Here is a 26731-nt window from a genome sequence, read left to right on the forward strand (position 1 = left end):
GAGGTGATGCTGGAGCACGCTCAGGTGGAAGAAGGTCCGGCTGCTATTAAGTTGTTCTTTTTATTTTGGTTTTTGTTTTTTTTTTCCACGTGGAGGGTGACAGAAAGAGGAGGGTATATTGGGTAATAACTCAGTCAAAGTGCATGAAGGCTATATTATTTTTGGGATTAGAATAATTATATTAAAAAAAAGAAAAGTTGGGTTTTCAATATAATAATATTGTGATATTACCGGCCCAAACACAAGTTTCCCCTAATTTTTATTATATTTTATATTATTCATTTTTAGAAAGATTTAAATGGAAAAAAAAATTTGAAATTCCTATCTTGAATTTCCTTGCCTTTTTTTTTCTCATTTTAATTATTGATCTTTGTAAAATTGCATTTTCTATACATTATTTTTGGTGAAACTGGAAAGCCTTCGGACCAATTATTGAATTTAAAATGACGCACAGAGAGCACCGGGGTGAGCTGTATAATTTTTCTAAAAATACATGTCACAATAGAAATTTTGGGTAGCGTTTCCTAGAGCGCTAAGCACGGCAACCGCATGTGGGTCACATTAGCGTCACCTTGATTAATGTGCGCTTGGGTCTTCTTCATCTTCATCAGAACATCCGTACAGCCAAACAAATCCATGGATTCTCTCCCTCTCCATCTCTGCACACTCCATACATCAGCTACTATTATCAACAGATCCCACGCTTTTTTTCATTCCATGGCTCTCCTCGCCCTGCTCTACTACCGAGCTTCATCTTTTTATCTCTATGCCACCGCTCCATCCCATCTGCTAACTTGGCTTTTGGTCTTTACTTCTGAGCTCTTTCTTTCTTTTCTTTGGCTCCTCAGCCAAGCTTATCAATGGAGACCGGTGACTCGAACTGTGTTTCCGGAGACGTTTCCGGAAGATAGACAACTGGGTGCAATCGACGTCTTTATTTGCACTGCGGACCCAAAGAAGGAGCCTCCAGTGAAGGTGATGAACACAGTTTTATCGGCCATGGCCCTAGACTACCCGCCGGAGAAGGTAGTAGTCTATCTATCCGATGATGGGGGTTCTTCTCTTACTTTAAATGCGATTCGGGAGGCATGGAGGTTTGCGCGGCTGTGGATTCCCTTCTGCAAGGCTTACGGAATCAAGACAAGGTGTCCGGAGGCTTACTTTTCAAAAGAGGAGGAGGATGATGATCAGTTTGTGGAAGAGAGAGAGAAGATCAAGGTCTGGGTTAAATCTCATATGAGTTATGCATACTTATACATATGGTTTCAGTTAATTGATATGAACTTTTTGATGTGGTGGCTGTGCAGAGGAATTACGAGCTGTTTAAGGAGCGTGTGGTGGGAGCCTGTGGAAAAGATGAGGTTGAACAAGGAGTGGGCATTGCTGGTCATAATCATCCTCCGCTAGTTGAGGTATATATTCTCCAAGGAGTTCTCGAGAATTCTTTGCGTGTAGCTTTACTTTTATAATTTTCTCTAGATATCATTTAGAATAGGACATTAGTTGTCATGGGTGGGACAGGTGCCTCTTCTTGGTTGGAATTATACCTTCACGTCTAGGAGAGATGGCCAGCAACACTTTAGATAGTGATAGATAAAACAAGCGCTCTAGCTGAGGGTGCTGGACGCAGCTTCGGATACAAAAGGCAATAGACAAATGAGAGTGCAAGTACTGCGTGCGCCTCTAGGCAAAAGATTTGACCTAGGAGCAACAGGTGCCTATTCGAAGGGCCACCCCATCTAGGCGAGCATATTTCACCCGTTCTACTTCTACTCAAGTAACATGAACTGTATGGGCTCACATACGATGCCCGGTACCTCCATGGGTGAAGTAAATTATTGTACTTACGATCCCCTGTTACCTCCATGGGTGACGTAAATTATTGTACTCTCTAATTCAATTATTATTATTATGAGGGTGGAAATCAAATTAGAAAATACAATAATTTACCTCGACTATAATTTTCCCAACTACTGTTCTATGAGAATACTTTTGTGGATGGTTCTTTAAGTTGCATTAATTTAGAGATACATCACGATTAATATTTTTGTTGACACGAGTTGTAATTCTTTTATAATTAGAATGATTAACTGGAATATTTAGTTGAGTGATTCTAGGATTAATTAGTTGTTGTATTTATTGTAATTTTTTTAAAAAAAAATTAATAGCCTGATTTCTAGCCTAAGGATTTTTTTTTTTTCCTTGACTGGTTTTCCATTTTTTCGTGAACCACTGTGTGAATGAAAGAAGTAAAAAGTATTCAAACAATTGCTAATTTAACATGGTATTAGAGTAGGGATCCTAGGAATTTTCTTTCATCTTTGTTGCACCCAAGTTTGAACCAGAGAACCTACACTTGACCAAAAGAGATGGCTACACCAATTTGTTAAGCCTAAAGATATAATTAGTTAGGATATTATTTTCTCTCTAGTCTTTTAGCTCCACATATCCAATTGGTTAGGATGTGTATCTTCTGCTTATATATAATGTATGCTCTGATATTGTAGAAGACTATTGTGATAAATAATATAAGCATCTTTTCATCTCATCTCTCTCTATTTCCCTCTGTTTCATCACCTCTTTCATCTTGGTATTAGAGCTTCCATGGCTTCTTTCATTGAGACCTCTGAATCACCTTCTGCTAGCACTATGAATGTGCAAAACTCATTATCTCAGTCAAACAACCTCCCTCCACCAGTAAACACACCATTTTTCTCTTTCCCGTCTATGAATCAACCTCTCATAGTAAAGCTAGATAATGGGAACTACCTCATCTGGAAGAATTAGCTTCTAAATGTCATCATTGCTAATAGACTCGATGATTTCATTGGAGGATCTCGACCTTGCCTTCCTCGATTCCTCGATCTGCAATAACAAATCATTGATCCAGAGTACTCGATCTCGTAGAGATACAATCGACTTTTGATGAGTTGGCTGTACGCATCCTTGTCCAAAGATATAATGGCTCAGATCGTTGGGTATTCAACAACAATGGAGATTTGGAATGCCCTTAATCAGATTTACTTTGTCTCTTCTATGGCGTGGGTTACCGAGCTTCACACCAAGCTTCAAAAGCTCAGGAAAGATGGACTTTCAACTGGTGAATATATTCAAAAGCTCAAATCCATTTGCAACAGTCTTGTAGCAATAGGAAAACCAATTTCTAAGAAAGACTATCTCATCTATTTGTTCAGTGGATTAGATCGTAAGTATAATCCTTTTGTTACCTCCATTCAAAATCAATCTAACCAACCAACTATTGAGCAAATCCATAGCCAATTGCTTAGCTATGACTTCTGTCTTTTAAAACAAAACTCTGTTTCTCTCAATTCTGCCCAAGTCCATATGGCTTATCTGAACAAGAAACCTTATAAATCAACTCCTTAACCTACATTCAATCACATTCACATTCAACCTAGATACTCTTCTCCAACTTTTAAGCCAACCACTAGTCAATATCAACCCAACATTTTGGGCAAACTACAACCACAACAGCCTCAACCTCAATGGAAACCACATTTTTCAATTCAGAATCAAAGGTCTCAATGCCAAATTTGTGGTAAATATGGATACACTGCTCTTATTTGCTTCCATTGTACAAATTTTAACTATCCACCCCAACCTTCTCTTAAATCTTTCAATACTATTCTCACCACAAATTCCCAACTCTCTAATCCTTCAGAATTTTCTTACCCTACAATGGCTCATCCTGCTGCTAAGCCTAACATTGTTCCTGATACAAATTGGTACATGGACTCAAGTGCTACACATTACTTTACTCCGGACATCAACATGTTTGACACTATGACACCATTTAGTGGTCCATATCAGGTGACAGTTAGGAATTGTAAGCAACTCTGTATCTTACATCTTGATACTACAAAACTACCATCCTCGTATTCTCCTCTTGTTCTACATCAGGTCTATCACACTCCAAAATTTTCAAATAATTTTATTAGTGTTACAAAATTGTGTTCTGATAATAAAGTTTTTGTTGAATTTTATGCCACTCATTTTCTTGTCAATGATCAAGTTTTGAAAAGGGTTCTCCTTCAAGGTCAACTTGATAATGGCTTATACAAAGTTCATTCATCATGCTATCCTCCTACTGTTTCCTTTCCTCCTCGAGTTTTCATAGCTAACATCAAGGATCCGAATATGTGGCATAAGAGACTAGGTCACCCAACTTTATCTGTTGTTAATCAAATCTTGGATTCTTGTAATATTGCTCGAACACAAAAAATTCGTCTTAAGTTTTATAATTCTCGTCAATTAGCAAAGATCCACAAGCTTCCTTTTTCTTTGTCTCCATCCATTGCAGTAAAACCTTTTGAGTTAATTCATATAGACCTATAGGGTCCTTCTCCTATTTGCTCTATTTTTGGTGCTCTTTATTTTTTACTTTTTATTGATGATCGTACTCGCTTTACTTGGTTTTATTTGCTCAAAACAAAAGATAAAGCATGTCCTACTTTTCTCAAGTTTCAAGCTCTCATTGAAAATCAATTTAATACCAAGATTAAGGTTGCCCGATCTAATTAGGGAGGTGAATTTCAATCTCTCTTCATAATGTTTTCTAATCTAGGCATTGTCCATCGTTTATCTTGTCTATACACATCACAACAGAATGGGCGAGTTGAGCAAAAAAATCGTCATGTGGTTGAAATGGGATTATCTCTTCTTGCTCACTTGGGTATGCCCCTATCTTGTTGGCCTTATGCCTTTCAAACTGTCACTTAACTTATTAATCGTCTCCTCATCTCTGTGTTACACCATCAATCCCCTTACTTCGCACACTATCACAAACTCCCAACTTATACTCATCTTAAGGTTTTTGGTTCCTCTTGTTTTCCATATCTCCGCTCTTATAATACCCATAAACTCCAATACAAGTCACTAGAGTGTGCTTTTCTTGGTTACAGTTCACACCACAAAGGTTATTTATGTCTTGACATTCATTCCAGCAGGGTGTTTATTTCTCACCATGTGATTTTTAAGGAGGATTATTTTCCATTCAAGAATTTGTCATCTTCTCTCTTTCAGTCTATTTTTTCTTCCTCTTCCTTGTCAGTTCCTCTGTCCATTCCATTGTCTCTCATTTCCCTATTTATTTCTACTTCTCTATTAATACCTCTGTTTTTTTTCCTCTTCTTCTACCTCTAGTACTTGTCCACCTCTCATTGTTTCTACTTCCATTTCCTCTTTTTCACACTCTGTGTCTCCATCCGTTCTAGCTTCTTCTCTCCTTCTTCCTTCCTCGATAATGGACCTGCATGTACGTAGTGTGGATACAGATTTACTTGCTTCTTCTAGAACTCATAATATTCTTCCTATGGTGACCAGGTTTAAAGGTTGGTATCTACAAGCCTAAACTGTTGTTGAGTGTCTCCATAGGTTCTCTCACTTAGCCTACTTCATTTCTCCAAGATATTAAAGATCCTTCATGGAAACATGCCATGGAATTGGAATTTGCTGCCCTGCAGCACAACAAGACCTGGTATCTTGTTCCTTCACCTTCCTCAGGCAAAGTAATCGGTTGTAAATGGGTCTCTAAGCTAAAGCTCCAACCTGATGGCCAAATTGAAAGATACAAGACCCACTTAGTAGTTAAGGGTTATCATCAAACCGAAGGTATTGACTATTTCAAAACATCCAGCCCTATTGTCAAGCCTCCTACTATCTGTATTGTGCTCAACCTTGCTCTTTCACAAAATTGGTGTATTAGACAACTGGATGTTCATAATGCCCTTTTTACATGGTGACTTGGCTAAAGACGTTTTCATGGAACAACCGCTTGGATTTATTGGCCCTCTCTATCCTACTCATGTCTACAAGTTGGATAAGTCTCTCTACAACCTTAAATAGTCACCCCGTGCTTAGTATACTAAGCTCAGTAATTCTCTGCTATACTTGGGATTTGTTACTTCTAAGAATGACTCTTTCTTATTTATTTGTCATTCTTCTTATGGGTTACTTCTTGTTCTTGTATATGTGGATGATATAATCGTCACTGGGAGCCACTCTACTCAAGTTACTCACCTTATCTAACAGTTGCATCATCAGTTTTCTTTAAAAGATCTTGGTCCTTTACACTATTTTCTGGGCTTGGAGGTTCATCGCACCCCTACTAGTATTCACCTCAGCCAAACAAAGTATATCATTGATCTCCTTGCCCGGGTTGCTATGTTGGATGCCAAGCCATGTCCCTCTCCTATGTCCTCCAACACAATCTCTCTCTTCATGATGGTGTGGCTCTTGAAAATGGTTCGCATTATCGAAGTTTTGTTGGTGCCTTTCAGTATTGTAACATGACACGCCCAGATATAGCTTTTGCAGTAAATATAATGTGTCAATTCATGCACCATCCCTCTGATTTTCACTGGTAGGCTCTCTGGTACTTAAAGGACTCATCTCATTTTGGTCTCTTCCAATAGCCTTCCCTAGACTTCAACATCACTTTCTATACAGATGTCGATTGGGCCTCCTGCCCCGATGATAAGCATAGCACCAGTGGCTACTACCTCTTTCTTGGCTCCAATCTGGTTTCTTGGTCATCTTCCAAACAAAAAGTGGTATCTCGGTCCACCATCGAATAAGAGTATTGAGGGGTAGCAAATAGGGTTGCTAAAATTGCTTGGACTGAATCTCTTCTTCGTGAACTTTCCATTACTCCCACTCGACCTTCCCTCATTCTCTGTGACAATATCAGTGCAACAGACTTAATTGTCAATCCTATTTTGCATGCCTAAACCAAACATATGGAAATCAACTACCACTTTGTCCAGGAACGTGTTCTTTAACACTCTTTCTCTATCCAGTTCACACCTTCTGATGATCAGCTTGCTGATTGCATGACCAAGCCTCTTTCCACCTAATGTTTCACTACTCTACTATCCAATCTCATTGTTCTTACTATACCAATGAGCTTGAGGAGGGATGTTAAGCCTAAAGATGTAATTAGTTAGGATATTATTTTCTTTTTAATCTTTTAGCTCCATGTGTACAGTTGGTTAGGATGTGTATCTTCTGCTTGTATATAATGTCTATTTTGTTATTGTAGAAGACTACTGAGATAAATAATACCAGCATATTTTCCTCTCATCTCTCTTAGTTTCCCTCTGTTTTATCACCTCTTTCATCTCAATTGAATTGGTGGAGCGCAAGCAACAATGTGAGAACCCCACAACTGCGATTCTTGAAGACTTGACAACTAGAATGAATCGAGTTTTGACTCAAAATCAAACCCAAACTCCAACAACTTATGATATTGTTTGTTGCACAAATCGATATTAAACTCAATGATACCAATTATGCTTTATGGTCTTAAGTTGTTGAGATATATATCTTAAGCAAAGACAAGTAGGGATACATAAATGATGACATCCTAACCAATTGATTCAACCTTTAGAAAATGGAGAACGGAGAATGCTTTTGTGAAAGGATGGCTGATAAATTTCATGGTCGACCTATTGTTAATCAACAACTTCATTCGTTTTCCAATTTCCAAACATGTTTAGGAGTCAATTGCTACAACTTTAATAGAATTGACACAACTTAGGTATATGATTTGAAGAGACGTGTAACACAAATGAAGCAAGTTGGGGGATCCATTGAATCATACTACAATGGTCTTCAAGGTTTGTGTAGAGAGATTGATTTCCATTGCCCAAATCCAATGGGGTGCGGTGGTGATATACAAAAATATAAAACTCTCCTACAAGAAGATAGAGTTTATATATTTCTTAATGAATTGAGTGATGGACTTAACAAGATTTGAAGTGATGTACTCTAGATACAACCATTTCCTACCATTTAACAAGTGTATGCTCATGTACAAAAGGAAGATATCAGACAAGCACTAATGCTAACGAGCACATAGACTACAAGAGTCATTGTTATGGCATATAAAGGAATAAAAATAGGACCTCAACAACCATTTACACTCCAAGGGATCAAGCCTAGGTCCTTATCTTCAAGTAATTAAAACTAAGTGCATTTACAAAGGCAAGGAGATAAACAAAAGGTAAAGGAGGTGGCTACTCTCGTCGTGGGAACATGAAACATACTCGTGACACATGCTTTAAGTTGCATAGGTGTCCAGAATAATGGAATGAACTCAAGGCATGAAAACAAATAGAAGTTGCTAGTGGATCAGGGCAACTAACCTTGGCAAATACAGAATCCCAATTATCTATTATTCCATAGGTTGAATCTAAAAATGAATCAAAAACCACTCTCATTGACCAAGGTAATAATAACCACGCTTTGCTTGTTTCTAACCAAAGTGATTGTAGTGGTTGGATAGTGGACTATGGAGCAATGAGCCACATGACATTTTGTCCAAATGATTTTGTTAATACTATAAAGCCAAGGTGAATTAGCATTGCCAATGCTAATAGGGTTATATATATCCAATTACAAGGGTTGGAAGGATAGCCTTATCACCCTTTCTTTGTCAAATACTTTATTAATACAATCTCTTTCCAATAAATTAATGTCTATGAGCCAAACAATTGAAGAACTAAATTGCATCGCTTCAATATATCCTACTTTTTGCTTGTTTCGGGATATTCTTACCAAGGAGATCATTAGGTGTGGTCTTAAGATATGGAGGTTATACCACATGGATGACTTCAATTCTAGTGGCGTTAATAATGTGCAACATTTAATAAGTGTCAAGGAAAAACAGATTTGGTTGTGGCATCGTTGTTTGAGGTACTCATCATTTAGCTATATGCAATACTTGTTTCCTCAATTATTTCTAGATTTGGATTATTTAGACTTTAACTGCGATACTTGCATTTCAACAAAGAGTCATCATGTCCCTTTTCCAACTAGTTCAAATAAAAGTGATGTTCCTTTCGTTTTGATTCATTCCGATGTTTGGGGACCCTCTATATTAGAACTCTTTTTGGCATTTGTTGGTTTATGACCTTTATAGATGACTATACACAAATGACTTGGTTGTATTTGTTAAAACATAAGGATGAGAGATTTGGTTTGTTTTATTCATTTCAAGCCATGATTCAAAATCAATACTAAGCTAAAGTTTGGATTCTTCGATTAGATAATGGAGGAGGATATGTTGACTTAGAATTTCAAGCCTATTTTCAATTAAATGACCTTCTTCATGAAATTTCTTATACTAAAACTCCACAATAGAATGGGTGGTTAAGCAAAAAAACAAATATATTTTAGAAACAACATGTGCTTTGTTAATTAGAGCAAAAATACCCGGTCGACACTGGGATGGGGTTGTTGTTATTGTTGTATATTTGTTAAATCAATCGCCCTCAAAGGTATTGGAGTTTTAGACTTCATTCTAGGCTTTGTCTAACCAAGTTACCTTAACATATTGCTTATTCTACCATGCATATTTGGTTGTGTTGTGTTTGTTCATCTGCATAAAAATCAACAAACAAAACTTGATCCTTGTGTTGTTTGTTGCAATTTTTTTAAGGGTATGCTACAAGAAAAAATGGCTACCGTTGCTACAATCCTACCACCACACTTACCTATGTCACGATGGATGTCACATTCTTGAAATCTAAATTTTTTTACTCTTCACTGATATTTGCTACTAATCTTTAGTGGAAGACATAGGATGGAGAGCAAAAATGGTGGGTTTATGAGGAAGTTAAGGCAACCAATCAAGAACTCGAATTTGGTAAGGTAATAAGAGAAGGAAATGACATGGTAAGAGTCGAAGAACATAAGGAGAAAAGTGAAAAAAAATGAGGATGAAAGCAATGGAAATAGTGGCAACAATGTTGAGGAAGGTGAATCTGGACCTTTTAGCAAAAAACCTTTTCTCCCTCATGTACTCAACAATTGTTTTCTAGAGAATATTCTTGAGGTAAGTTCCCTTGTACCATCTTTTAGTCATGCTTTGGATACTCCAATTGGTTATCATTAACCTTTTAGGCATAATAAAGGTAAAGCTATAGTTTGATACTCACCGGATGTTGAAGGGAAAATATCAAAGTACCTGATTGCTAATAACGTAACCACCTAAAGACTATCTGAGCCCCTTAAATCCTTTGTGCACAAGTTGTCCCCTTATCATGGTCCTTGTGGAGTACACGAAGCCTTAGCAGATTTGAAATGGGCCCAAGAAATTCAAGAGGAAATGGAAGCACTACAAAAGAACAAGACATGGGACTTGTTCCACTACCGAAAAGGAAGAACACAGTAGGGTGTAAATGAGTGTTTTCCATTAATCATAAGACAAATGGGTCTATTGAGCGATACAAGGCAAGGCTTGTAGCCAAGGAATAAACATAGACATATGACATAGACTATCAAGAGATGTTTCCACCATTGGCAAAATTATACATTGTTAGAGTCTTATTATCTCTAGTAACAAATTTAGACTGACTATTACACCAATTTGACATGAAGAATGTCTTTCTTCATAGAGACCTTGAGGAAGAGGTATAAATGGATATTCCATTAGGTTATACTGCATCATCAAGCACTAGAGTAGTGTGTAAGTTGGAATAGATATTTTATAGATTGAAATAGTCACCTCAAGCATGGTTTGGTTATTTTGGTCTAGCTATGAGAAAGTATGGTTTTCAAAAAAATCAACTCGGATCATACTTTTTTTTTTAAAACATCAACAAGGAAAGATAATTGTTTTGATAATCTATGTGGATAATATGATTATCGCAGGAGATGACACAAAAGAAATTTCCAAACTCCAGAAATAGTTGGGGACCAAATTTGAGGTGAAGAACCTAGGAAGACTAAAATACTTTATCGGAATATAAGTAGCTAGATCAAGTGAATGCATATTTTTTTCCCATAGAAAGTATGCGTTAAACTTATTATCTGAAATAGTGATGGTTGATTGCAAGTCGCTTGACACACCGATTGTTCAGAATCATAAGCTTGGAGAATATTCGAATTAAGTGTCAACCAATAAAGAAAGGTTTTAAAAGTTAGTGTGTAAGCTAATCTATTTATCTCATACTTGTTTGGATATTGCTTACACTATCAGCATAGTAAGCCAATTCATGCACAACCATAGTGAAGATCATATGGGGGTTGTAATTTCAATACTTTGCTACTTAAATCTGCCCTAGGTAGAGTATGCATGTTCTCTAAGAATCACCATCTCAATGTTGATGGTTACACGGACTTGCACGGATGGGGTAGGAACTACTATTGATAGAAACTTGTAGATATACTAACAAAGGCTGTTTCAAGTAAAAGCTTTCACAGCTCACTGCATTAGAAACATCTATACACCAACTTGAGGGGGAGTGTTGGTGTGAGCTGTAATTCCTTTATAATTAGAATGATTATAGGAATATTTAGTTGAGTGATTCTAGGATAGTTAGTTGTATTTATTATAAATCCTTTGCATTATGATAGCATAATTTCTAGCCTAACATTTTCATTTTCATTTTCCTTGACTGTGTCTCTCTTTTCCTGTAAACCACTTCTATGTATGGTGTACTCCTCATGTAAATGAAAGAAGTAGAAAATATTCAAATACTTGCTCTGATTTAACATATTTTTCTTAGTTGTTTAATTTATTGTAATAATAGAATAACTTTGGCAGGTGATAAGAGATGACAACACTGTTATTGAAGACAGTAGCGCTGGTCATCCCAATATACCTCTCCTCGTCTATGTTTCTCGCGAGAAAAGACCTTCTCATCCACATCATTTCAAAGCCGGGGCTCTCAACACTCTTGTATGTTTCTCTCTTTTTCGCACGGATACATGCACATGTTATGAGCTAATACTATATGTATCATTTGTGTGCAGCTCAGGGTCTCTGGCATCATAAGCAACGCGCCCCATGTATTAGTATTAGACTGCGACTTTTTCTGCAATGACCCCTCATCTGCCCGCCAAGCAATGTGTTTCCACCTTGATTCCAAAATCTCTTGCTCTCTAGCTTTTGTTCAATTCCCTCAGAAATTCCACAACTTCAGTATGAATGACATCTATGATGGCCGATTGAGATCAGTATTTGAGGTACACGATTAAAACTTCATCTACTTTGTTAATTAAGAATCAATGCCATAGGTTCTTTCTGAACTAGCACGTCCAATATTTTAACAGAGAGAGGTAACATTGCCAATATTTTGTTGGATGTTTTCCTCCTATGACAGATGAAGTGCCCCGGTATGGATGGGCATCAGGGACCCATGTTATCGGGTACATGCTTTTACATAAAGAGAGCGGCATTGTATGGGAATGTTGGAGAAGGTACGTTCAGTGCTCACACTGATTCACCGTTTAATCATAAGTGATCAGCAGAAATATCAAACTTTTATCAGATTATCTGTCAAAAATTTCTCTAGAAATTATTAAACATCTTAATTAACCATATTCAAGACATCACTTGCATGCCAATGTGTACCGGTTTGGAATCAGAGAGGATTTAGTGAAGGGATGAATTGGCTAAGGAAACAGAGGAAATAATTGGATTATGCTTCACACTGTCAGCAACTCCATTGATACATTGTAACTTGTCAGATGTCATATTGAATGGGTGTCATTTAATAAAGTCAACGATAGTAGAAACCAGCACAGTTTTATCATTCTGTCTCTTGATCTTGAAACACTCTTTTCCATGTTGGTGATATTCGTGCTCCATATGGATCCTCTAACTCAAGTAGATTGTCTTACTAATGTGCTTTTTCTCTCAATATGGAAAGCAGATAAGTTGAGGGAAACAACACCAATGGCATTTGCCTCCTTTTTTATTTGATGTTGATTTAAAGCTAAAAATACTCATACCATTAATTTCCCAGTTAAGGATCCCCTCCAACTAAAACAACATTTTGGTCCATCCAATGGGCTCATCAAATCACTCGGCCAGAGCTACCCATGCAAGGTCATTGAAGACGCGAGCTTCTCGACCAGGTTGCAACAAGAGACACAGTTCTTAGCCTCTTGCAGTTATGAAGAACACACAAAATGGGGTGAAGAGGCAAGGACTGACTTATTAGTTTACCTACTCTTGTCTATTAGCCAAATATTACAAATTGTCTTCTGCTTATTGACTAACATTAATTTCAATCTCTTAATGGCCAATATTGCAGATAGGTTTCTTGTACAATTCTGTGCTAGAGGATTATTTTACGGGATTCATTTTGCACTGCAAGGGGTGGAATTCCATATACTATAGCCCTCCCAGACCAGCATTCTTGGGCACTGCTACTTCGAACTTGAATGACACATTAGTGCAAGGTAGAAGATGGTACTGTGGACTGCTTCAAGTCACTTTCTCAAGGTTCTGCCCTCCCATTTATGGGCTGTTGAGGATGTCTTTTCTGGAGAGCATGTGCTACGCTCACCTAGCACTTAATCCCTTTTCTTCCTTCTGCTTATGGTGTTTGGCTACCATCCCTCAACTCTGCCTCTTGAATGGGATCCCAATTTACCCAAAGGTAATCAAAACATAATAGTTGCATAATAATTTCACGTGCTTTCTTTTTCTCCATGAAAATACAAGATCATAAACCACATTGCTAGCTCTAGTATGAATATATACTTGTATGTCTTTGTCTAGTTTTCAGAAATTTCAATAACAAAAACTTATCTAATATATGCGATGCATGATATATGCTCTCTAACATCATTCATTTTCATTTCTTAACAGGCTTCAGATTCATGGTTTGTTATATTTTCATTTGTTTTCTTCTCCTCCCTCTTGAAACATCTAAAGGATGTTCACTCCACTGGAGGATCAGTTCAGACATGGTGGAATGAGGAGCGCATTTGGATGATGAAGTCAATTACTAGCCATTTCTACGGAAGCTTGGATGGTATACTGAAGTCTGTGGGCATGGGAGAAGCCAGTTTCACACCAACAAATAAAGCCATTCAAGATGATCAAGTTAAACTCTACCAAATGGGCATCTTTGATTTCCGAACATCAACGGTGCTACTTGCTCCATTAGTAACCTTAGTCATTTTCAACATGATTTCTTTGGTGGGAGGAGTTGGTAGAGTGATGGTAGCTGGATGCTGGGACAAGCTTTTTGGACAGATTTTTCTTTCATTTTTCATCGTAGCTGTCAACTACCCAGTGATTGAAGGGATGATCCTGAGGAGGGACAAAGGGCGGATTCCACCCTCTGTTACTCTATTGTCACTTGCATTTTCGATGTTGTTCTTGATTTCGGGGTCTATGGTTCTCATGTCTTGAACCATCATGGAAATCATGGAACCGGGAAGGTGTTCAGAGTTTATAATATATCTTGTGAGTACAGATATTAATAGCTTAAGCTTTTGGAAGAATTGGTTGTTTAATTTGACTGGAGGTCTTGTATTAATTTGAATCAACTACAATGTTTAATTTATTTCTTATATTTCATATAATTTCAGTTTAATTGAAAAATAAATCATAACGGAAATTAAAACCATATCTGAACTGAATTGGCTGTCATGATCGATGACTTGACGACTAGGATTTCACCTGAGGAATCTGCAGTGTGTGAAGTTATAACTAAAGATCTAACCGCTTGTTAACTACTCAACCACTTAACTAACAAGACTCAAGTGCCTGAATCTCAGTTCTGGTAAACCATCAGGGAAAGAAGAACCGATTATGGATTGCAGAGACCCAGCAGACATGAAAGGCATCACCACCCAAAGGCGATGATCGACGGCAAACGAACAGTGGGCTCTGAGAATGTTGGGGTGAGAGAGAAGCGACATGGTCTTCACTTCACGTAGAACACTGTCAAGATCAGCACGAGATTGATCGAGATCGATAGACTTGATCGCCACCAACGCTGAATTCATCGGAAGACATTCAGCTTTGTAAACAATGGCGCTCACGCCAACACCAATCTCATCAAGAATTCTATACGCCTCGGAGTTCAGTGGGTACTGAACTCTCGGCGACGCTTCTCCCTCATGTTGAGCCATGGATGGATGAAGCTAGGAGCAATCTTCTGTCGAAGAAAATGGGAGTGGTTTCTGGAAAAACCGGGAAGAAAGAAAGAGAAAGAAAACGGTTAGAGTTGAAGCGGTATTCTTGTGAAATGCGAAAGCGAAAGACAGTGTGAGAAGATGATGAAGCGTGCTTATGCTTAATGCTTATAAAGAGGGGGAGAGAGAGAGAGGGAGAGGCGGTTGAGCTTCCAGCCTGGCAAGAGCGCTTCTTGAGTAATTACTCCACGCTATTCTTGATGCGTTTATAACCGTTTGATTACTTGATTTGGTAACTAGTAGCCGCTTTCGCATTTCACAAGAATACCGCTTCAACTCTAACCGTTTTCTTTCTCTTTCTTTCTTCCCGGTTTTTCCAGAAACCACTCCCATTTTCTTCGACAGAAGATTGCTCCTAGCTTCATCCATCCATGGCTCAACATGAGGGAGAAGCGTCGCCGAGGGTTCAGTACCCACTGAACTCCGAGGCGTATAGAATTCTTGATGAGATTGGTGTTGGCGTGAGCGCCATTGTTTACAAAGCTGAATGTCTTCCGATGAATTCAGCGTTGGTGGCGATCAAGTCTATCGATCTCGATCAATCTCGTGCTGATCTTGACAGTGTGCTACGTGAAGTGAAGACCATGTCGCTTCTCTCTCACCCCAACATTCTCAGAGCCCACTGTTCGTTTGCCGTCGATCATCGCCTTTGGGTGGTGATGCCTTTCATGTCTGCTGGGTCTCTGCAATCCATAATCGGTTCTTCTTTCCCTGATGGTTTACCAGAACTCTGCATTGCCATAGTTCTGAAAGAAACTTTGAACGCCTTATCGTATCTTCATGACCAAGGCCATCTTCATCGAGACATCAAGGCTGGTAATATTCTGGTGGATTCAACCGGCACAGTTAAGCTCGCTGATTTCGGTGTCTCGGCTTTGATTTACGAGTCGAACACCAGTTCTGGGACTTCGGGATCATCGTCATCGTCGTCCTTGATGCTCACCGAAGTTACGGGAACGCCGTACTGGATGGCGCCGGAGGTGATACACTCGCATACTGGGTACAGTTTGAAGGCTGATATATGGTCGTTTGGAATCACCGCATTAGAATTGGCTCATGGACGGCCACCTCTTTCTCACCTCCCACCTTCCAAGTCTCTGGTCATGAAGATCACAAAGCGCTTTCGATTCTCAGACTACGAACAGAGCAGGAGTGAACAAAGCCAGAAGTTCTCCAAGTCTTTCAAAGATATGGTAGCTTCTTGTCTCGATCAAGACCCGTCGAAAAGGCCCTCTGCAGAAAAACTGCTGAAGCATCCATTCTTCAAGAACTGCAAGAATTCAGAGTTTCTGGTAAATAAAGTGCTGTCGGGGTTGGCAAGTGTTGAACAACGGTTTAAAGAAAGCAAGATTCGACGTTCTTTGTCTATCAAGAATACTGATGATGATGGTGATGAAGAAGAAAACGAAGAGTCTTCGACGGGAGAAATCATCAAACAGAGGAGGATCAGTGGGTGGAACTTTAACGAGGACGTGTTAGAACTAGACCCGGTTTTCCCAAGCGAAACAGAAACACTTTCCCCTCCAAGACGGCAGGTCCGGTTTGCTGCTGAACCAATCATTCGGGATCCGAGCAATGAGAGTAGCTCAGACAATCCGGGTTCATCATCTCAAAGTGTGGAAGGGGTCCAAGAGCTGCACGATGAACACACAAATGAGCACGCTGGAAGTTTGGCTGTGGCAGTTCCGGAAGGGACTCAATTGAGTGCACAAATTGGGGTTTCGCTTGCGCATCTTGATCGTGACGGTGTAGTGAGAATGTTGAGGGGTCTGACTCGGAGTTTGTATGATCAGAGGAGGGCTGTGGGTTTAATGCTTACCATATTAACTGGGCAGGAGGAAGTAAGCAGAGAGGACCAGTTACTGCAGGAGAATGAGAGGCTGAAGATGGAACTGGAGCAAGAGAAGAAGAAGACCTCTGAAATGGAGATGGAGATGGAGTTTCTCAGTCTTCAGATCTCCCGTGGCTCCACCAGCGCTGCATCCAGGCAGAGTGGTGAGTGAAATTCGCACATTTTCATTGTATTTCATTTGTCTAGTCCCTCGTAATAACGAGCTGGCCACTTCTCATGGTAGTGGTAGTCGTAGTAGTAGCGAAGAGGAATTAAACAATGGTTCTATCCTCCCATTGAACAATAATTGGAGTAGGAAGTAGGTGTCCATTCAGTTCATTCCAACCATGCAATTTGACCACTGATCAGCTAGGACTTCTTTGTACGTAGCCTCTATTCCCATTGAATTTTCTCTTGCGTCTTTGCATCCTTGTTTAAACTTGAACTTGGGCCCCTCGATTCACAAATCAATGTGAAAACACCTAAATCGAGCTTTTTTGTAAGCATTGTTTTTTCAAATACTAATTGGCAAAATGGTAACTGAAGGCTATTAATGCCAAATTCCAGGAGCAATTTCTATCAAAGGTCTTTGAATTTTTCCTTGTGCGCAAAGGCTCGCTCAAAAGTTTTCTGGTAGATTTGGAATATTGAAAATGGGTACTATACGTATAAGAAAAGAAAGAAAAAAAATACACAAAAGATATTTATGTGTAAATGGATTGATATTTTTTAACTTTTTTAAAAATTTAAATTAGTTTTTAAATCGGAGATTATCTTATCCTCGTTAAAAAAAATAAAAATTCCTAAAGTATAAAGATTTGCAAATTACATTCATGGTCTAGATCCTAATGAATTGTTCCGGAAAACACAGACCAATTTTAAAGTCGTGGCCACAAATCTAGGCCCAAACCCAAGTTCATTTGAAAATTCCTGACCCAGCCTGCTCCAATCCATGGCCTAGCCTACCGCCATCTCCCCCAACTGGCACAGTTTAAACCAAAGGTCGCTGCACTGAGGTAAATGACCAGTTCAGCAAAGTTTGACTCTTGAATTAAGCTGTGGGCTGGTCAACGCCACCCATATGGGCGAATCACAGGCTAACGTAACTGGGCGTACAAAGAGTTTACACATCTGCCTCGTCTACAAAGCCCAGTACACTGAAAAAACCAGCGGTGAAAGCTGACGAGACTGCAACCAAATGGGGAAGCCTTGATTCTCATCACTACCTGCCATCTCAAATGCAGAATCATTATCAGCCAAAAGTATCGCCCAATCAGCCTGTAAAAAATAATGCCTGCCTTCATAAATCTCCTTTTCCTACATATCAACGTAGTAATCAATTATTCAATAGAGTTGGGCTGAGCTCTGAAGGAGCCGAATGGTGGTACATCTACCAAGTGTAGAAGAGACGGCAACGTGTTGTACTGTGGGTAAACACTGCAGTTTCGACAATGCAACCTTATAAAATCACACCTATATTTAGCACTGTACGGGTTCATCTAATTGGCCACTAGTCTTTCACTAAATCGCAGCTAAATGTGGCAGGATCTTTTCTCCTCTTCGGCTTCTCTGATCAAAGCAATGAAACTTTCCCCCATTTCTCCACTTGGATTTTTCTTTTCTTCGATGCCATATGCTATTAAATCAAAATTTATCTTTATTTTTTGTTTTCTATTTTTGTCTGTCACTGCAGTAGCAGTACTCTGATTAATTCGTTGAAGGATTCCGGATCTAAGCTGAATTCATATGCTACTGTCTCATGTGCCCTTTGCCATGCATCTTTTTAAGATTTATCTCAGTGTGTTAATGGAAGCTTTGATGAGTATTACTATGGGAAAGTTTTAATATTAATATTTAGTATATTAACATATAAAGTATGCAAGATGTTTACGTTATTTTAACAATCATAACTACTACATTCATGATTGAGAAAAAATAATTTCAATATATCATAAAGAATATTAAAAAATAAAAAATGAATACAATTATACCATCTTAAAACATTTCATGTTTTTTTTTATATCTCTCCACCTTAATCGCTAATTCTCACTCCATTAAGTGTATCCCATTTTATCTCATATCTTTATTTATTATATGTAGTCTTTATAATAAGTTCATCTTTTATCCTATAACTTTTTTTATAATGTAGAATCTTTATAAAATTATGGCTAATCACTCTAGTTTATCATATAAAGAAATCTAAAATTGCAAAATGTGATATATGACTATAAAAATATTTTTCATAAAAAACAAAAATATTTTAATTAAGAATTTAGGAAATTTTCCAACATGTACTCTTAATTTCCTATCACACTCTGCAGTTACTTTATTCCAACATTTAATTATATATAAATTGCAACTTTACTAATATTATTGTATAGGTTGGTCTATGGTGTAAGCACCTTCCCATCCCAAGTTCAAATTGGAATTCATTTTTGTCTAATAGTAATCCTAATGCTATGTTTGGTTTTTAGAAAGTACTAAGGAAACAAAAAAAAATACTAAGAAAAATCATTTTCTCATATTTGATTTTAACATAAAAAGTACAAAAGAAAATAAAATATAATTAAAATTAATTAAAAATTTATACATTTTAAAATTATTTAATCTTTATATTGAAGAGAAAAAAATAAGTGAAATAAGTTTAAAATAGCATATGAAATAATTTATTGATATTCAATCTATCTTTTGTTTTCCTTCATTTTTTCTTTCCTTTCACTTTTCTTTTCTATTTTTTTCCCTTATATTTTCCAAGAACCAAACATAGTCTAAAGCATTCTCACCACTGGCCTCAATATGCCAAGGTCACGCATGTATCTATTGTTCAATTTTGTTTGTCAAATCATATCTTCACTCTTTCTTTCATAAACTAAACTAATAATTAGGGATGTTAAAAAAATATTTACAATAATTTGACTTACTTATGTAGCAAAGTTTTTGAGAAGTATTACAATTTCTTATTTAAATTTAACTGCAAGGAAGAAATCGCTTGTGACATCTCTTTTATATGATATAATAATGAGACAAAAAAAAAGGGGGGAAGTTGATTTACTAGAATGATTAATTAGGGGAATTTGAAAGATATTAATAGTCCTTATCAACTCTGTTCATTTCTTTTTATTTCTTTTTTCCCGTCCAATGGAGTGGAGAGGATTGATCAATGGGGAAAGTAAAGACATAACTGGCTGACATTTATGAGGCAATTTTGGGTATTGGTTATTATGGTTTTGTGTAATCAAATTCGAACATTTCGTCTTGGATCCTTAACTTGCCATAGAATATTGATATATTTTAGACGTATGGTACATGCATGTTGAGACCTATGAACGAGCAAATACAAGACTAAGCTCATCATGGAAGGGATAGGCTAAATGCGTGCAAGGATTTTCTACTATGACATTTCGATCAACTGAATGACCATGAAAAGCAATAGACAGATCAAATTTATTCCCAAATCTTGATATCTAATTGGTTGTGTATCATAAATATAAGCACACTGTTCAGTTTGACTGGTTCCATTGAAAAGTGTATCTTTGAGATTAACACCTTAAGTTTTTAGAAATTAAATCCTCACTTTTGTACATAGAAATTCAAACAATTTTCATTTTCTGCTTTCAAAGGTAATAAAAAGGCTCATCGTTTTACCAATCCCTCCCTTTTTGCTTTTCATTTTTGTTGCTCTATACTAGGGGGGCATATCAAGCAGTTTGGAGGGAGCAAAGCCATAGCTATGTATTTGTCTGTTTTAAATTTATCCTTTCAGTGGGAACTTTAACAGCTCAAATGGACATGAGCTTGCTGAGGACCCAGACATAATGGATTACAACTTGAAAAAAAACTCTTCTGTCTAGTCTACTTACATGTACTTCTCAAGCCTGTTGGCCAAGTCCACCTGATGATTACCATTCACACTTCAATTTCTATGGAAGAAATTAATGTCATTGTAAAAAAATAGTTGGACATAATTTAAAGAGAAGCAAGGGACATCCGGAAGATGTGTGCTCGATTTGGCAAAAAGTTATAACTTGGCAGGCTGGTGTTCTACATTTAGTAAATGGTGACCAAACATATGGAACACTTGCAGGTGGATGCCCTCCAATGGGATTTTCAGCTTCTGGCTTAAAATTTGATGGGCTCTGCTACCTCCATACTCATCACTAATCTTTCAAGACCCATAACCTGACTCTATATATCATCACCATCTCTCTCAAGGTTAGTGACTTCCCCTCCTCACCTTTCTCTTGCAAAGTCTCCAACTTTTGAGATGTACCCTTTCTTTTTTCTTCTCTTTCCCAGTTGATATAATTTGGCTGGAATGTTCTTATCTTTCTGATCTTACTAGATCTGATTGAATAAAAAAGCATCTATGGAGAGGAACAATTTCAACAATAACTTGAAAGATCATAGTATTGGCTGTAGAGGCATTAAAGACTGCAGCAACAACCACAAGGTCAAGGATTCATGGAACTGTAACAGTGGAAGTTATGGAGAAGATTGTCCAGATGGATTTTCATGGCCTCCAAGATCTTATACATGTAGCTTCTGCAAAAGAGAATTCAGATCTGCTCAAGCTCTGGGTGGCCATATGAATGTTCACAGGAGAGATAGAGCCCGGCTGAGACAGTCACCTCCAAGGGATGGTCAGTACCCTATTCTTAATCTTAATCTCAATCCTAACCCTAATTTCTCAACATCGCCATCATCATCTTCTCCTCCAACAAGGCTTCCACCATTTACTCGCACATTACCTTCCTTGGTTTCTTCCCCTCTTTCTTCTTTATCTTCACCATCTTCTGCTTCACCTAGTGATCAAGTGAAGAAATGGGGTGTGGATGGTTCCCTGCTCAATCCTTTGAGCCCGAGAGTCCTGGATTTAGCAAAGATGAAGACCACACAATCTTCTTTCGGGGTTGGAGAATATCATGGCTTCATCCAAGAAGATGAGTATAAGGTTCTGAAGAAGGCAGAGTTTGTTAGGTTGGACTTGGAGATTGGTCTACTTAGTGATTTCAAGGAGGATTTGGATTTGGAGCTTCGACTTGGATACTCCTAGGTCCAACATTTTCAGATTTCTCCAAAATATTATAATATTAGTCTGCTGTTATTTGCCTTATTGCACCTTACATTCACAAGTAGGATGAAGATGAACTCATGAAGAAGCAAAGAGATGAAGGTGTAGGGGATGCTGCACTCAGCTTCCATAGCTACATGTACTGATTGCTATCATCCCTATGACTATTATTTCCTTCCTATTTGGCAAATCTTTTTATTATTTTTAGCCAAGGCTCTCTTCCGTACCTTTGTGAAGCTTGTTCTTCAATGAAAACTGATTCATGCTCTCTTTTCCCACAAATTTGCATTTTATAGCATATCTAATCTTGTCTTTTGCATTTTGATTTTAGTTGGCTTTGGTTTTGACTGATTCCTTTCACTTCTTTCACGAGAGGTTGAGAGCTTTCCATTTCATCCAAGAATGTCTTTCTTCTTTTATTTTTCTTCTTTGCTCTAGGTGTTATTGCTGATGGGTGCTTGGTTCTTGTTAGGTTAACTGTAACTTAACTACATAAAAAGTTGGTTTATCTTTTTATATAAAGGGTAAAACTGTTCCAGTGAACAGCCTCGCTCTTGTGATTCCACCTGGAATGGAAATGAACTTGTTCTTGTTGGGTAGTGTTATAAAGAAAGATTTGTGAATGACAACCGGATGGTGATTGAGAAAGAAGAAGAAAAACAAAGAACATACATCAGAAGTATTCTTGTCCAAACTAAATTGACTAGCAGGTGTCCAGGAGGCAGCCAAATAAAAAAGGTACTACCAACATGATAATAAAATATTCAAGGGTGTCATAAATTAAACAAGTATCTTTGAGTTTGAGAAGTGAGATTCCATGGAAATTATTAAGGCAAAACAAATTCTGGATTATTAAAAAATTGAAATATGTATATTGAATCAGGGCCACTTCTTGACTATTTTGAATAGTTAGTTGAATCTAGCTAGAAAGTTGGAGAAAAAAATAGGTGTTCATATTCTTAATTAAATGCCACAGTTTTATTTATTTATGTTTCCTCGTTTTCTAAATTTTTTTAGCCTTCCAACTTGATTAGATTGATAAGGAATCCTATGCTGTTAGCTACGTAGCAAATGATTCAGAACATGGTGTTTCTGTATATGGAAATGCATGGTTCAAGGGATGATACAAGTAGCTAGTCTGCTTCCATCGCTTGGTGTTACTTTGTTGAAAAGAAAGTATACAGGGACACACAATGGAGGAAATTCAGTTGCGTCCTTTTTTCTCTCTGAGGAACTTTTTTTCTATATATTTATTGTGCAAATGCTTTACTCTAATTATAGCACATACATTATTGGAACCAAGTTCTAGTCACAACTCACGGGCATAAAACCTATTATGCCAATTTAATTTTTTTTGTTAGCTTATTCACAAGAAAATATACGAAATGAAATTTAGGTACTCTTATTCAATTTGACATCAATTCTGGCCCTAAATTAACAGGCACAAATGACAACACTTTCGCCACAGTTAAAGCCTCATGAACATGAATACCAGTAGAGACTTTATCTGAAAAAGATTTCCCTAAAGCCATCCAAATGAAAAGCATAAAGCCGCTTTTCTGCCTTCAAAAAGCAGGTAATAAACCAAGTAAATAAAAATATGAATAATCAAGAGTCCTTTTGTTGGTCAGCATCAAGTTGGATTTTTTCAAAAGGAAAAAACTGTAGACGGGAGAAGTGAATGAAGGTGAAGACAGATGGGAGCAATCTCTATCATTCAAGTGTCTGAAAGCATAGCTGCCATGTCAATGATACCAAGTGCATGGATGTGTTTTGGTGTGGGGTCCTTGGATGCTTTTCCCAAAATCTGATCGTTTGCATGTTCCCGACAATGCCTGGGTGTCAAATGGCATGATAGCTTTTCCTTAAACAACATGAGATGTTCTGGTCAGTTGAAAGCATTACAGAGAACTGAGACACCCCAACTCTTTCCAAACATGGTACTCAGGACATTCACATCCTTACAAACACTTGCCCACCCCTCAACCTCCACAGTCCTTGCAGTAGTTGATATCATCAATACATTACTATGGAACTTCTCCATTGAAAAAGAGCACCCACCCATGTTTCTTCATAACTTGTAATTACATAACAGTACGTTTTGCTAATTTGCATGTCTATGAATAATAATCTAAACTAGAATGGAGACGCTTCATCCAGAAAGGGGGATTACAGGTCTTGCATGAAATTTGGCATGGTCAAAGAGGGTGCCCTAAGAATTCCTAGAGAATGGAAGGAAGTTGATATGGGCCATATCTGGTTCACTGTCCTCAGTTAAGTCAGATGCACATACTGAAATGCGATGAGTATAGAACTCTGGCAGGACCCCACGTCATGCTTTTGTATCATTGAGATGCAGATGCTGACTTTGCCTAGGACATAATTCTTGTATAGAGTACGCATGAAGCTACTGTTACAACATTTGCTAAAGAATCAATTCCCCATTGCCTTGCCAGTGTACATCTCTGCCCCAGCTAATAGACTTGTCTGGCCCTCCATTTTCTGGGTTTGGGGTTTAGCAATTGGATGCAGCACGTGTAGCATGGTTGTGAATGATCAAGACCGTTGGTTTAGGTGGGGTTTTGCCTCAAGACCAAATGAATAAAATTAAGGTCAAAATTATCTTTGCACCTTTCTAATCCTTTTCTTTCTTAAATTAATTTCATATCCATATTATAATTGTATTGTAGCACCTTTATACCTTATTTTATTTGTTTGTATTCTGATTTCATTTCTTTATAGCTTTGTTTGACAGTCTAAATTTCAATGTATATTTTGAATGTTAATATTTGAAATGCAGTAAGTACGGATTTTATATCTTAATTTTTTCTTTACTTTTTATTTCTCCTAGAATTAACAGACACTTCATTGAAATATGAAATATCCAAAATTGTCCATTTTCTTTCCTCTTCTTATTTAAAAGGTGATGTGCCTGCAATAAATATGGCCACAACAGCCATGAACCATTCCTCTCCCCTTTCCAACTTTTTTAAGACTAATAAAAACGAAAAAGTGGAAAAGGAAAATATCAGAGCCAAGCCGCTAGCTCGAAGGCGCATGGCTGCTCAGCCATAAATCACCACATGGCTGCTAAACTATAGCAATCTTCCATCTTATTATTATTATTTTTCAGAATTCTTCACGGCATCAGCCATTCCCTTTTCCCTTTCCTAATATCTTTCAAGGGAAAAAAAATTAGAAAAAAGAGCCATGATTATGCAATCATGACAAATTTTTATCTTTGCAACTTCTACCTTTAAGAAAGATGAATAAAAGGGAAAAGGATGGCTTCAGAAAAGTCTATATATGCAGTGAAATCGAATCTTGGAGCATAAAGGCACTTAGGACATAAAAGCACTTAGGAGCTCCAATATATAATTGCACCTTACATAAATAATTAGGTAAAGGAAATTTACAAAATAAGGAATTTCTATATTGAATTGCGACAACAATTCTTTTTATAGCAAAATAAAGGAGAGTAGTTTTCAAGTATTCATCCACAAGTAGACATATGGACTACATCACTCTCCCTACTAACCATGCTTCCGTAGCGGCACATGCGGGTTTTGTCATAGCATACAATGAACCATGTGTTGGTTCACTTTTACGTTGTTTGCAAATTAATTAGGCTGTTTTCTATATGAATGATACATATAGTTTTTCTTCAATTACAACATTATACGAATCATATTATCTATCTGAGTCTTTATAACGGCACAAACAAATAATGCCAACCCCCACCTATGTACCTATAAATATATAGTGGTGAAAGTAAAAAAGACGGATAGGCTTCTACTTGCAAACTTAGTTTATGCAAGTGAAGATATGGATCTTGCTGATTGGCAAAGGTTGTCCCCTTAATACACCACTATAAAAGAGTTCTCTTCACTTAGACACACTGCCCGGTAGATGGTTGATAATGTAATGGCAGTCCAAACTGAAAAGGGTTAAAAGAAGATTTCTTCTTTGGTTACATGGCATAGGTTATTACACTAAAACTTACCAAATAAAACATGGTAACTAAGACTAAAGACTAGGGTAGAGATGAGTTTACTCTAATAATTATTTGGGTCATGGTGGCCATCCATGGACGCCTGGACGATGAACGTACTTAGGGTAGAGGAGATGGCTGCCAAAGTGCTTGTTTTAGTGAAAGTGGAGACATGGCATAAAGTGAGGCAGTCGGTGCACATCACCATCTTGCTTGCGGTTGCTCTTCCGCCCTTCTTCATTTGCAAATTCTCTATGTGCATTGCTTTCAAGTACATTTTTCTTAGTAGGGTCACATGAATATGATATGCATATACTCATGGTAGAGAGGGTCCCCTTTTTTGTAGGGTATCCTTGTAGTTTTACTTTCACATAGCAATGTACACTACATGATTGCAATCATAAAGAGTTGGACCTATCTATGTATAGCTATGTACGCCAAAGGTAGGACCCATATGTGACAAAAGCTATTTATGATATGCCACTATGTGTTTCATGTTCTATTATTTTGGTAATCCTCAGTCTATTTTAGGAAATTAAATTCAAGTTCATTTTCAAGGTGTAGTCCGTCAAAAGACTTGGTCAATCAATGTACTGCCTTTGGTCCGTGAATGGATAGTTGACCATATTCCATTTACTGGAATTTTAGTTTTAATCCCAAGACAACAGATTAAACTCGCATGGGCTTCTTTGGTGGATGTCTAGATCTGGCTTTTGTTGGGATGTTTCACATTCTTTTTCCCCAATATATTCTTCCATCATAATCAAATGATATAGCCTAAATTCGGTTGTGTCTGAGCCAAGACCAAGCAGCTTACTGGTTCTCAGTTTCTAATAAACCCAAGTATTTTCAGCCATAAACCTCTAGACCTAAACAT

The 26731-nt window shown here is 37.6% G+C and overlaps 3 protein-coding genes across 3 annotated transcripts; all 3 read left to right on the top strand.

Moving 5' to 3' along the window:
• Positions 1-569: 569 nt before the first annotated feature.
• On the top strand, positions 570-14327 carry LOC117913900 (cellulose synthase A catalytic subunit 4 [UDP-forming]-like). Its single transcript, XM_034829009.1, has 8 exons — positions 570-1218; positions 1308-1412; positions 11570-11704; positions 11779-11991; positions 12129-12225; positions 12774-12952; positions 13065-13412; positions 13625-14327. The coding sequence occupies exons 1-8, from the start codon at positions 580-582 to the stop codon at positions 14171-14173; spliced, it is 2265 nt and encodes a 754-aa protein (XP_034684900.1). The 5' UTR covers positions 570-579; the 3' UTR covers positions 14174-14327.
• Positions 14328-15188: 861 nt separating this feature from the next.
• On the top strand, positions 15189-17160 carry LOC117914191 (serine/threonine-protein kinase BLUS1). The gene has a single exon (XM_034829419.1). It carries the CDS (start codon positions 15333-15335, stop codon positions 16962-16964), a length of 1632 nt encoding a protein of 543 aa, XP_034685310.1. The 5' UTR covers positions 15189-15332; the 3' UTR covers positions 16965-17160.
• Positions 17161-20947: 3787 nt separating this feature from the next.
• Positions 20948-22125, top strand: LOC117915433 (transcriptional regulator SUPERMAN-like). Its single transcript, XM_034831027.1, has 2 exons — positions 20948-21004; positions 21135-22125. The coding sequence occupies exon 2, from the start codon at positions 21159-21161 to the stop codon at positions 21843-21845; it is 687 nt and encodes a 228-aa protein (XP_034686918.1). The 5' UTR covers positions 20948-21004; positions 21135-21158; the 3' UTR covers positions 21846-22125.
• Positions 22126-26731: the final 4606 nt, after the last annotated feature.

Source organism: Vitis riparia, chromosome 5, assembly GCF_004353265.1.
Source record: "Vitis riparia cultivar Riparia Gloire de Montpellier isolate 1030 chromosome 5, EGFV_Vit.rip_1.0, whole genome shotgun sequence".
NCBI lineage: Eukaryota > Viridiplantae > Streptophyta > Magnoliopsida > Vitales > Vitaceae > Vitis > Vitis riparia.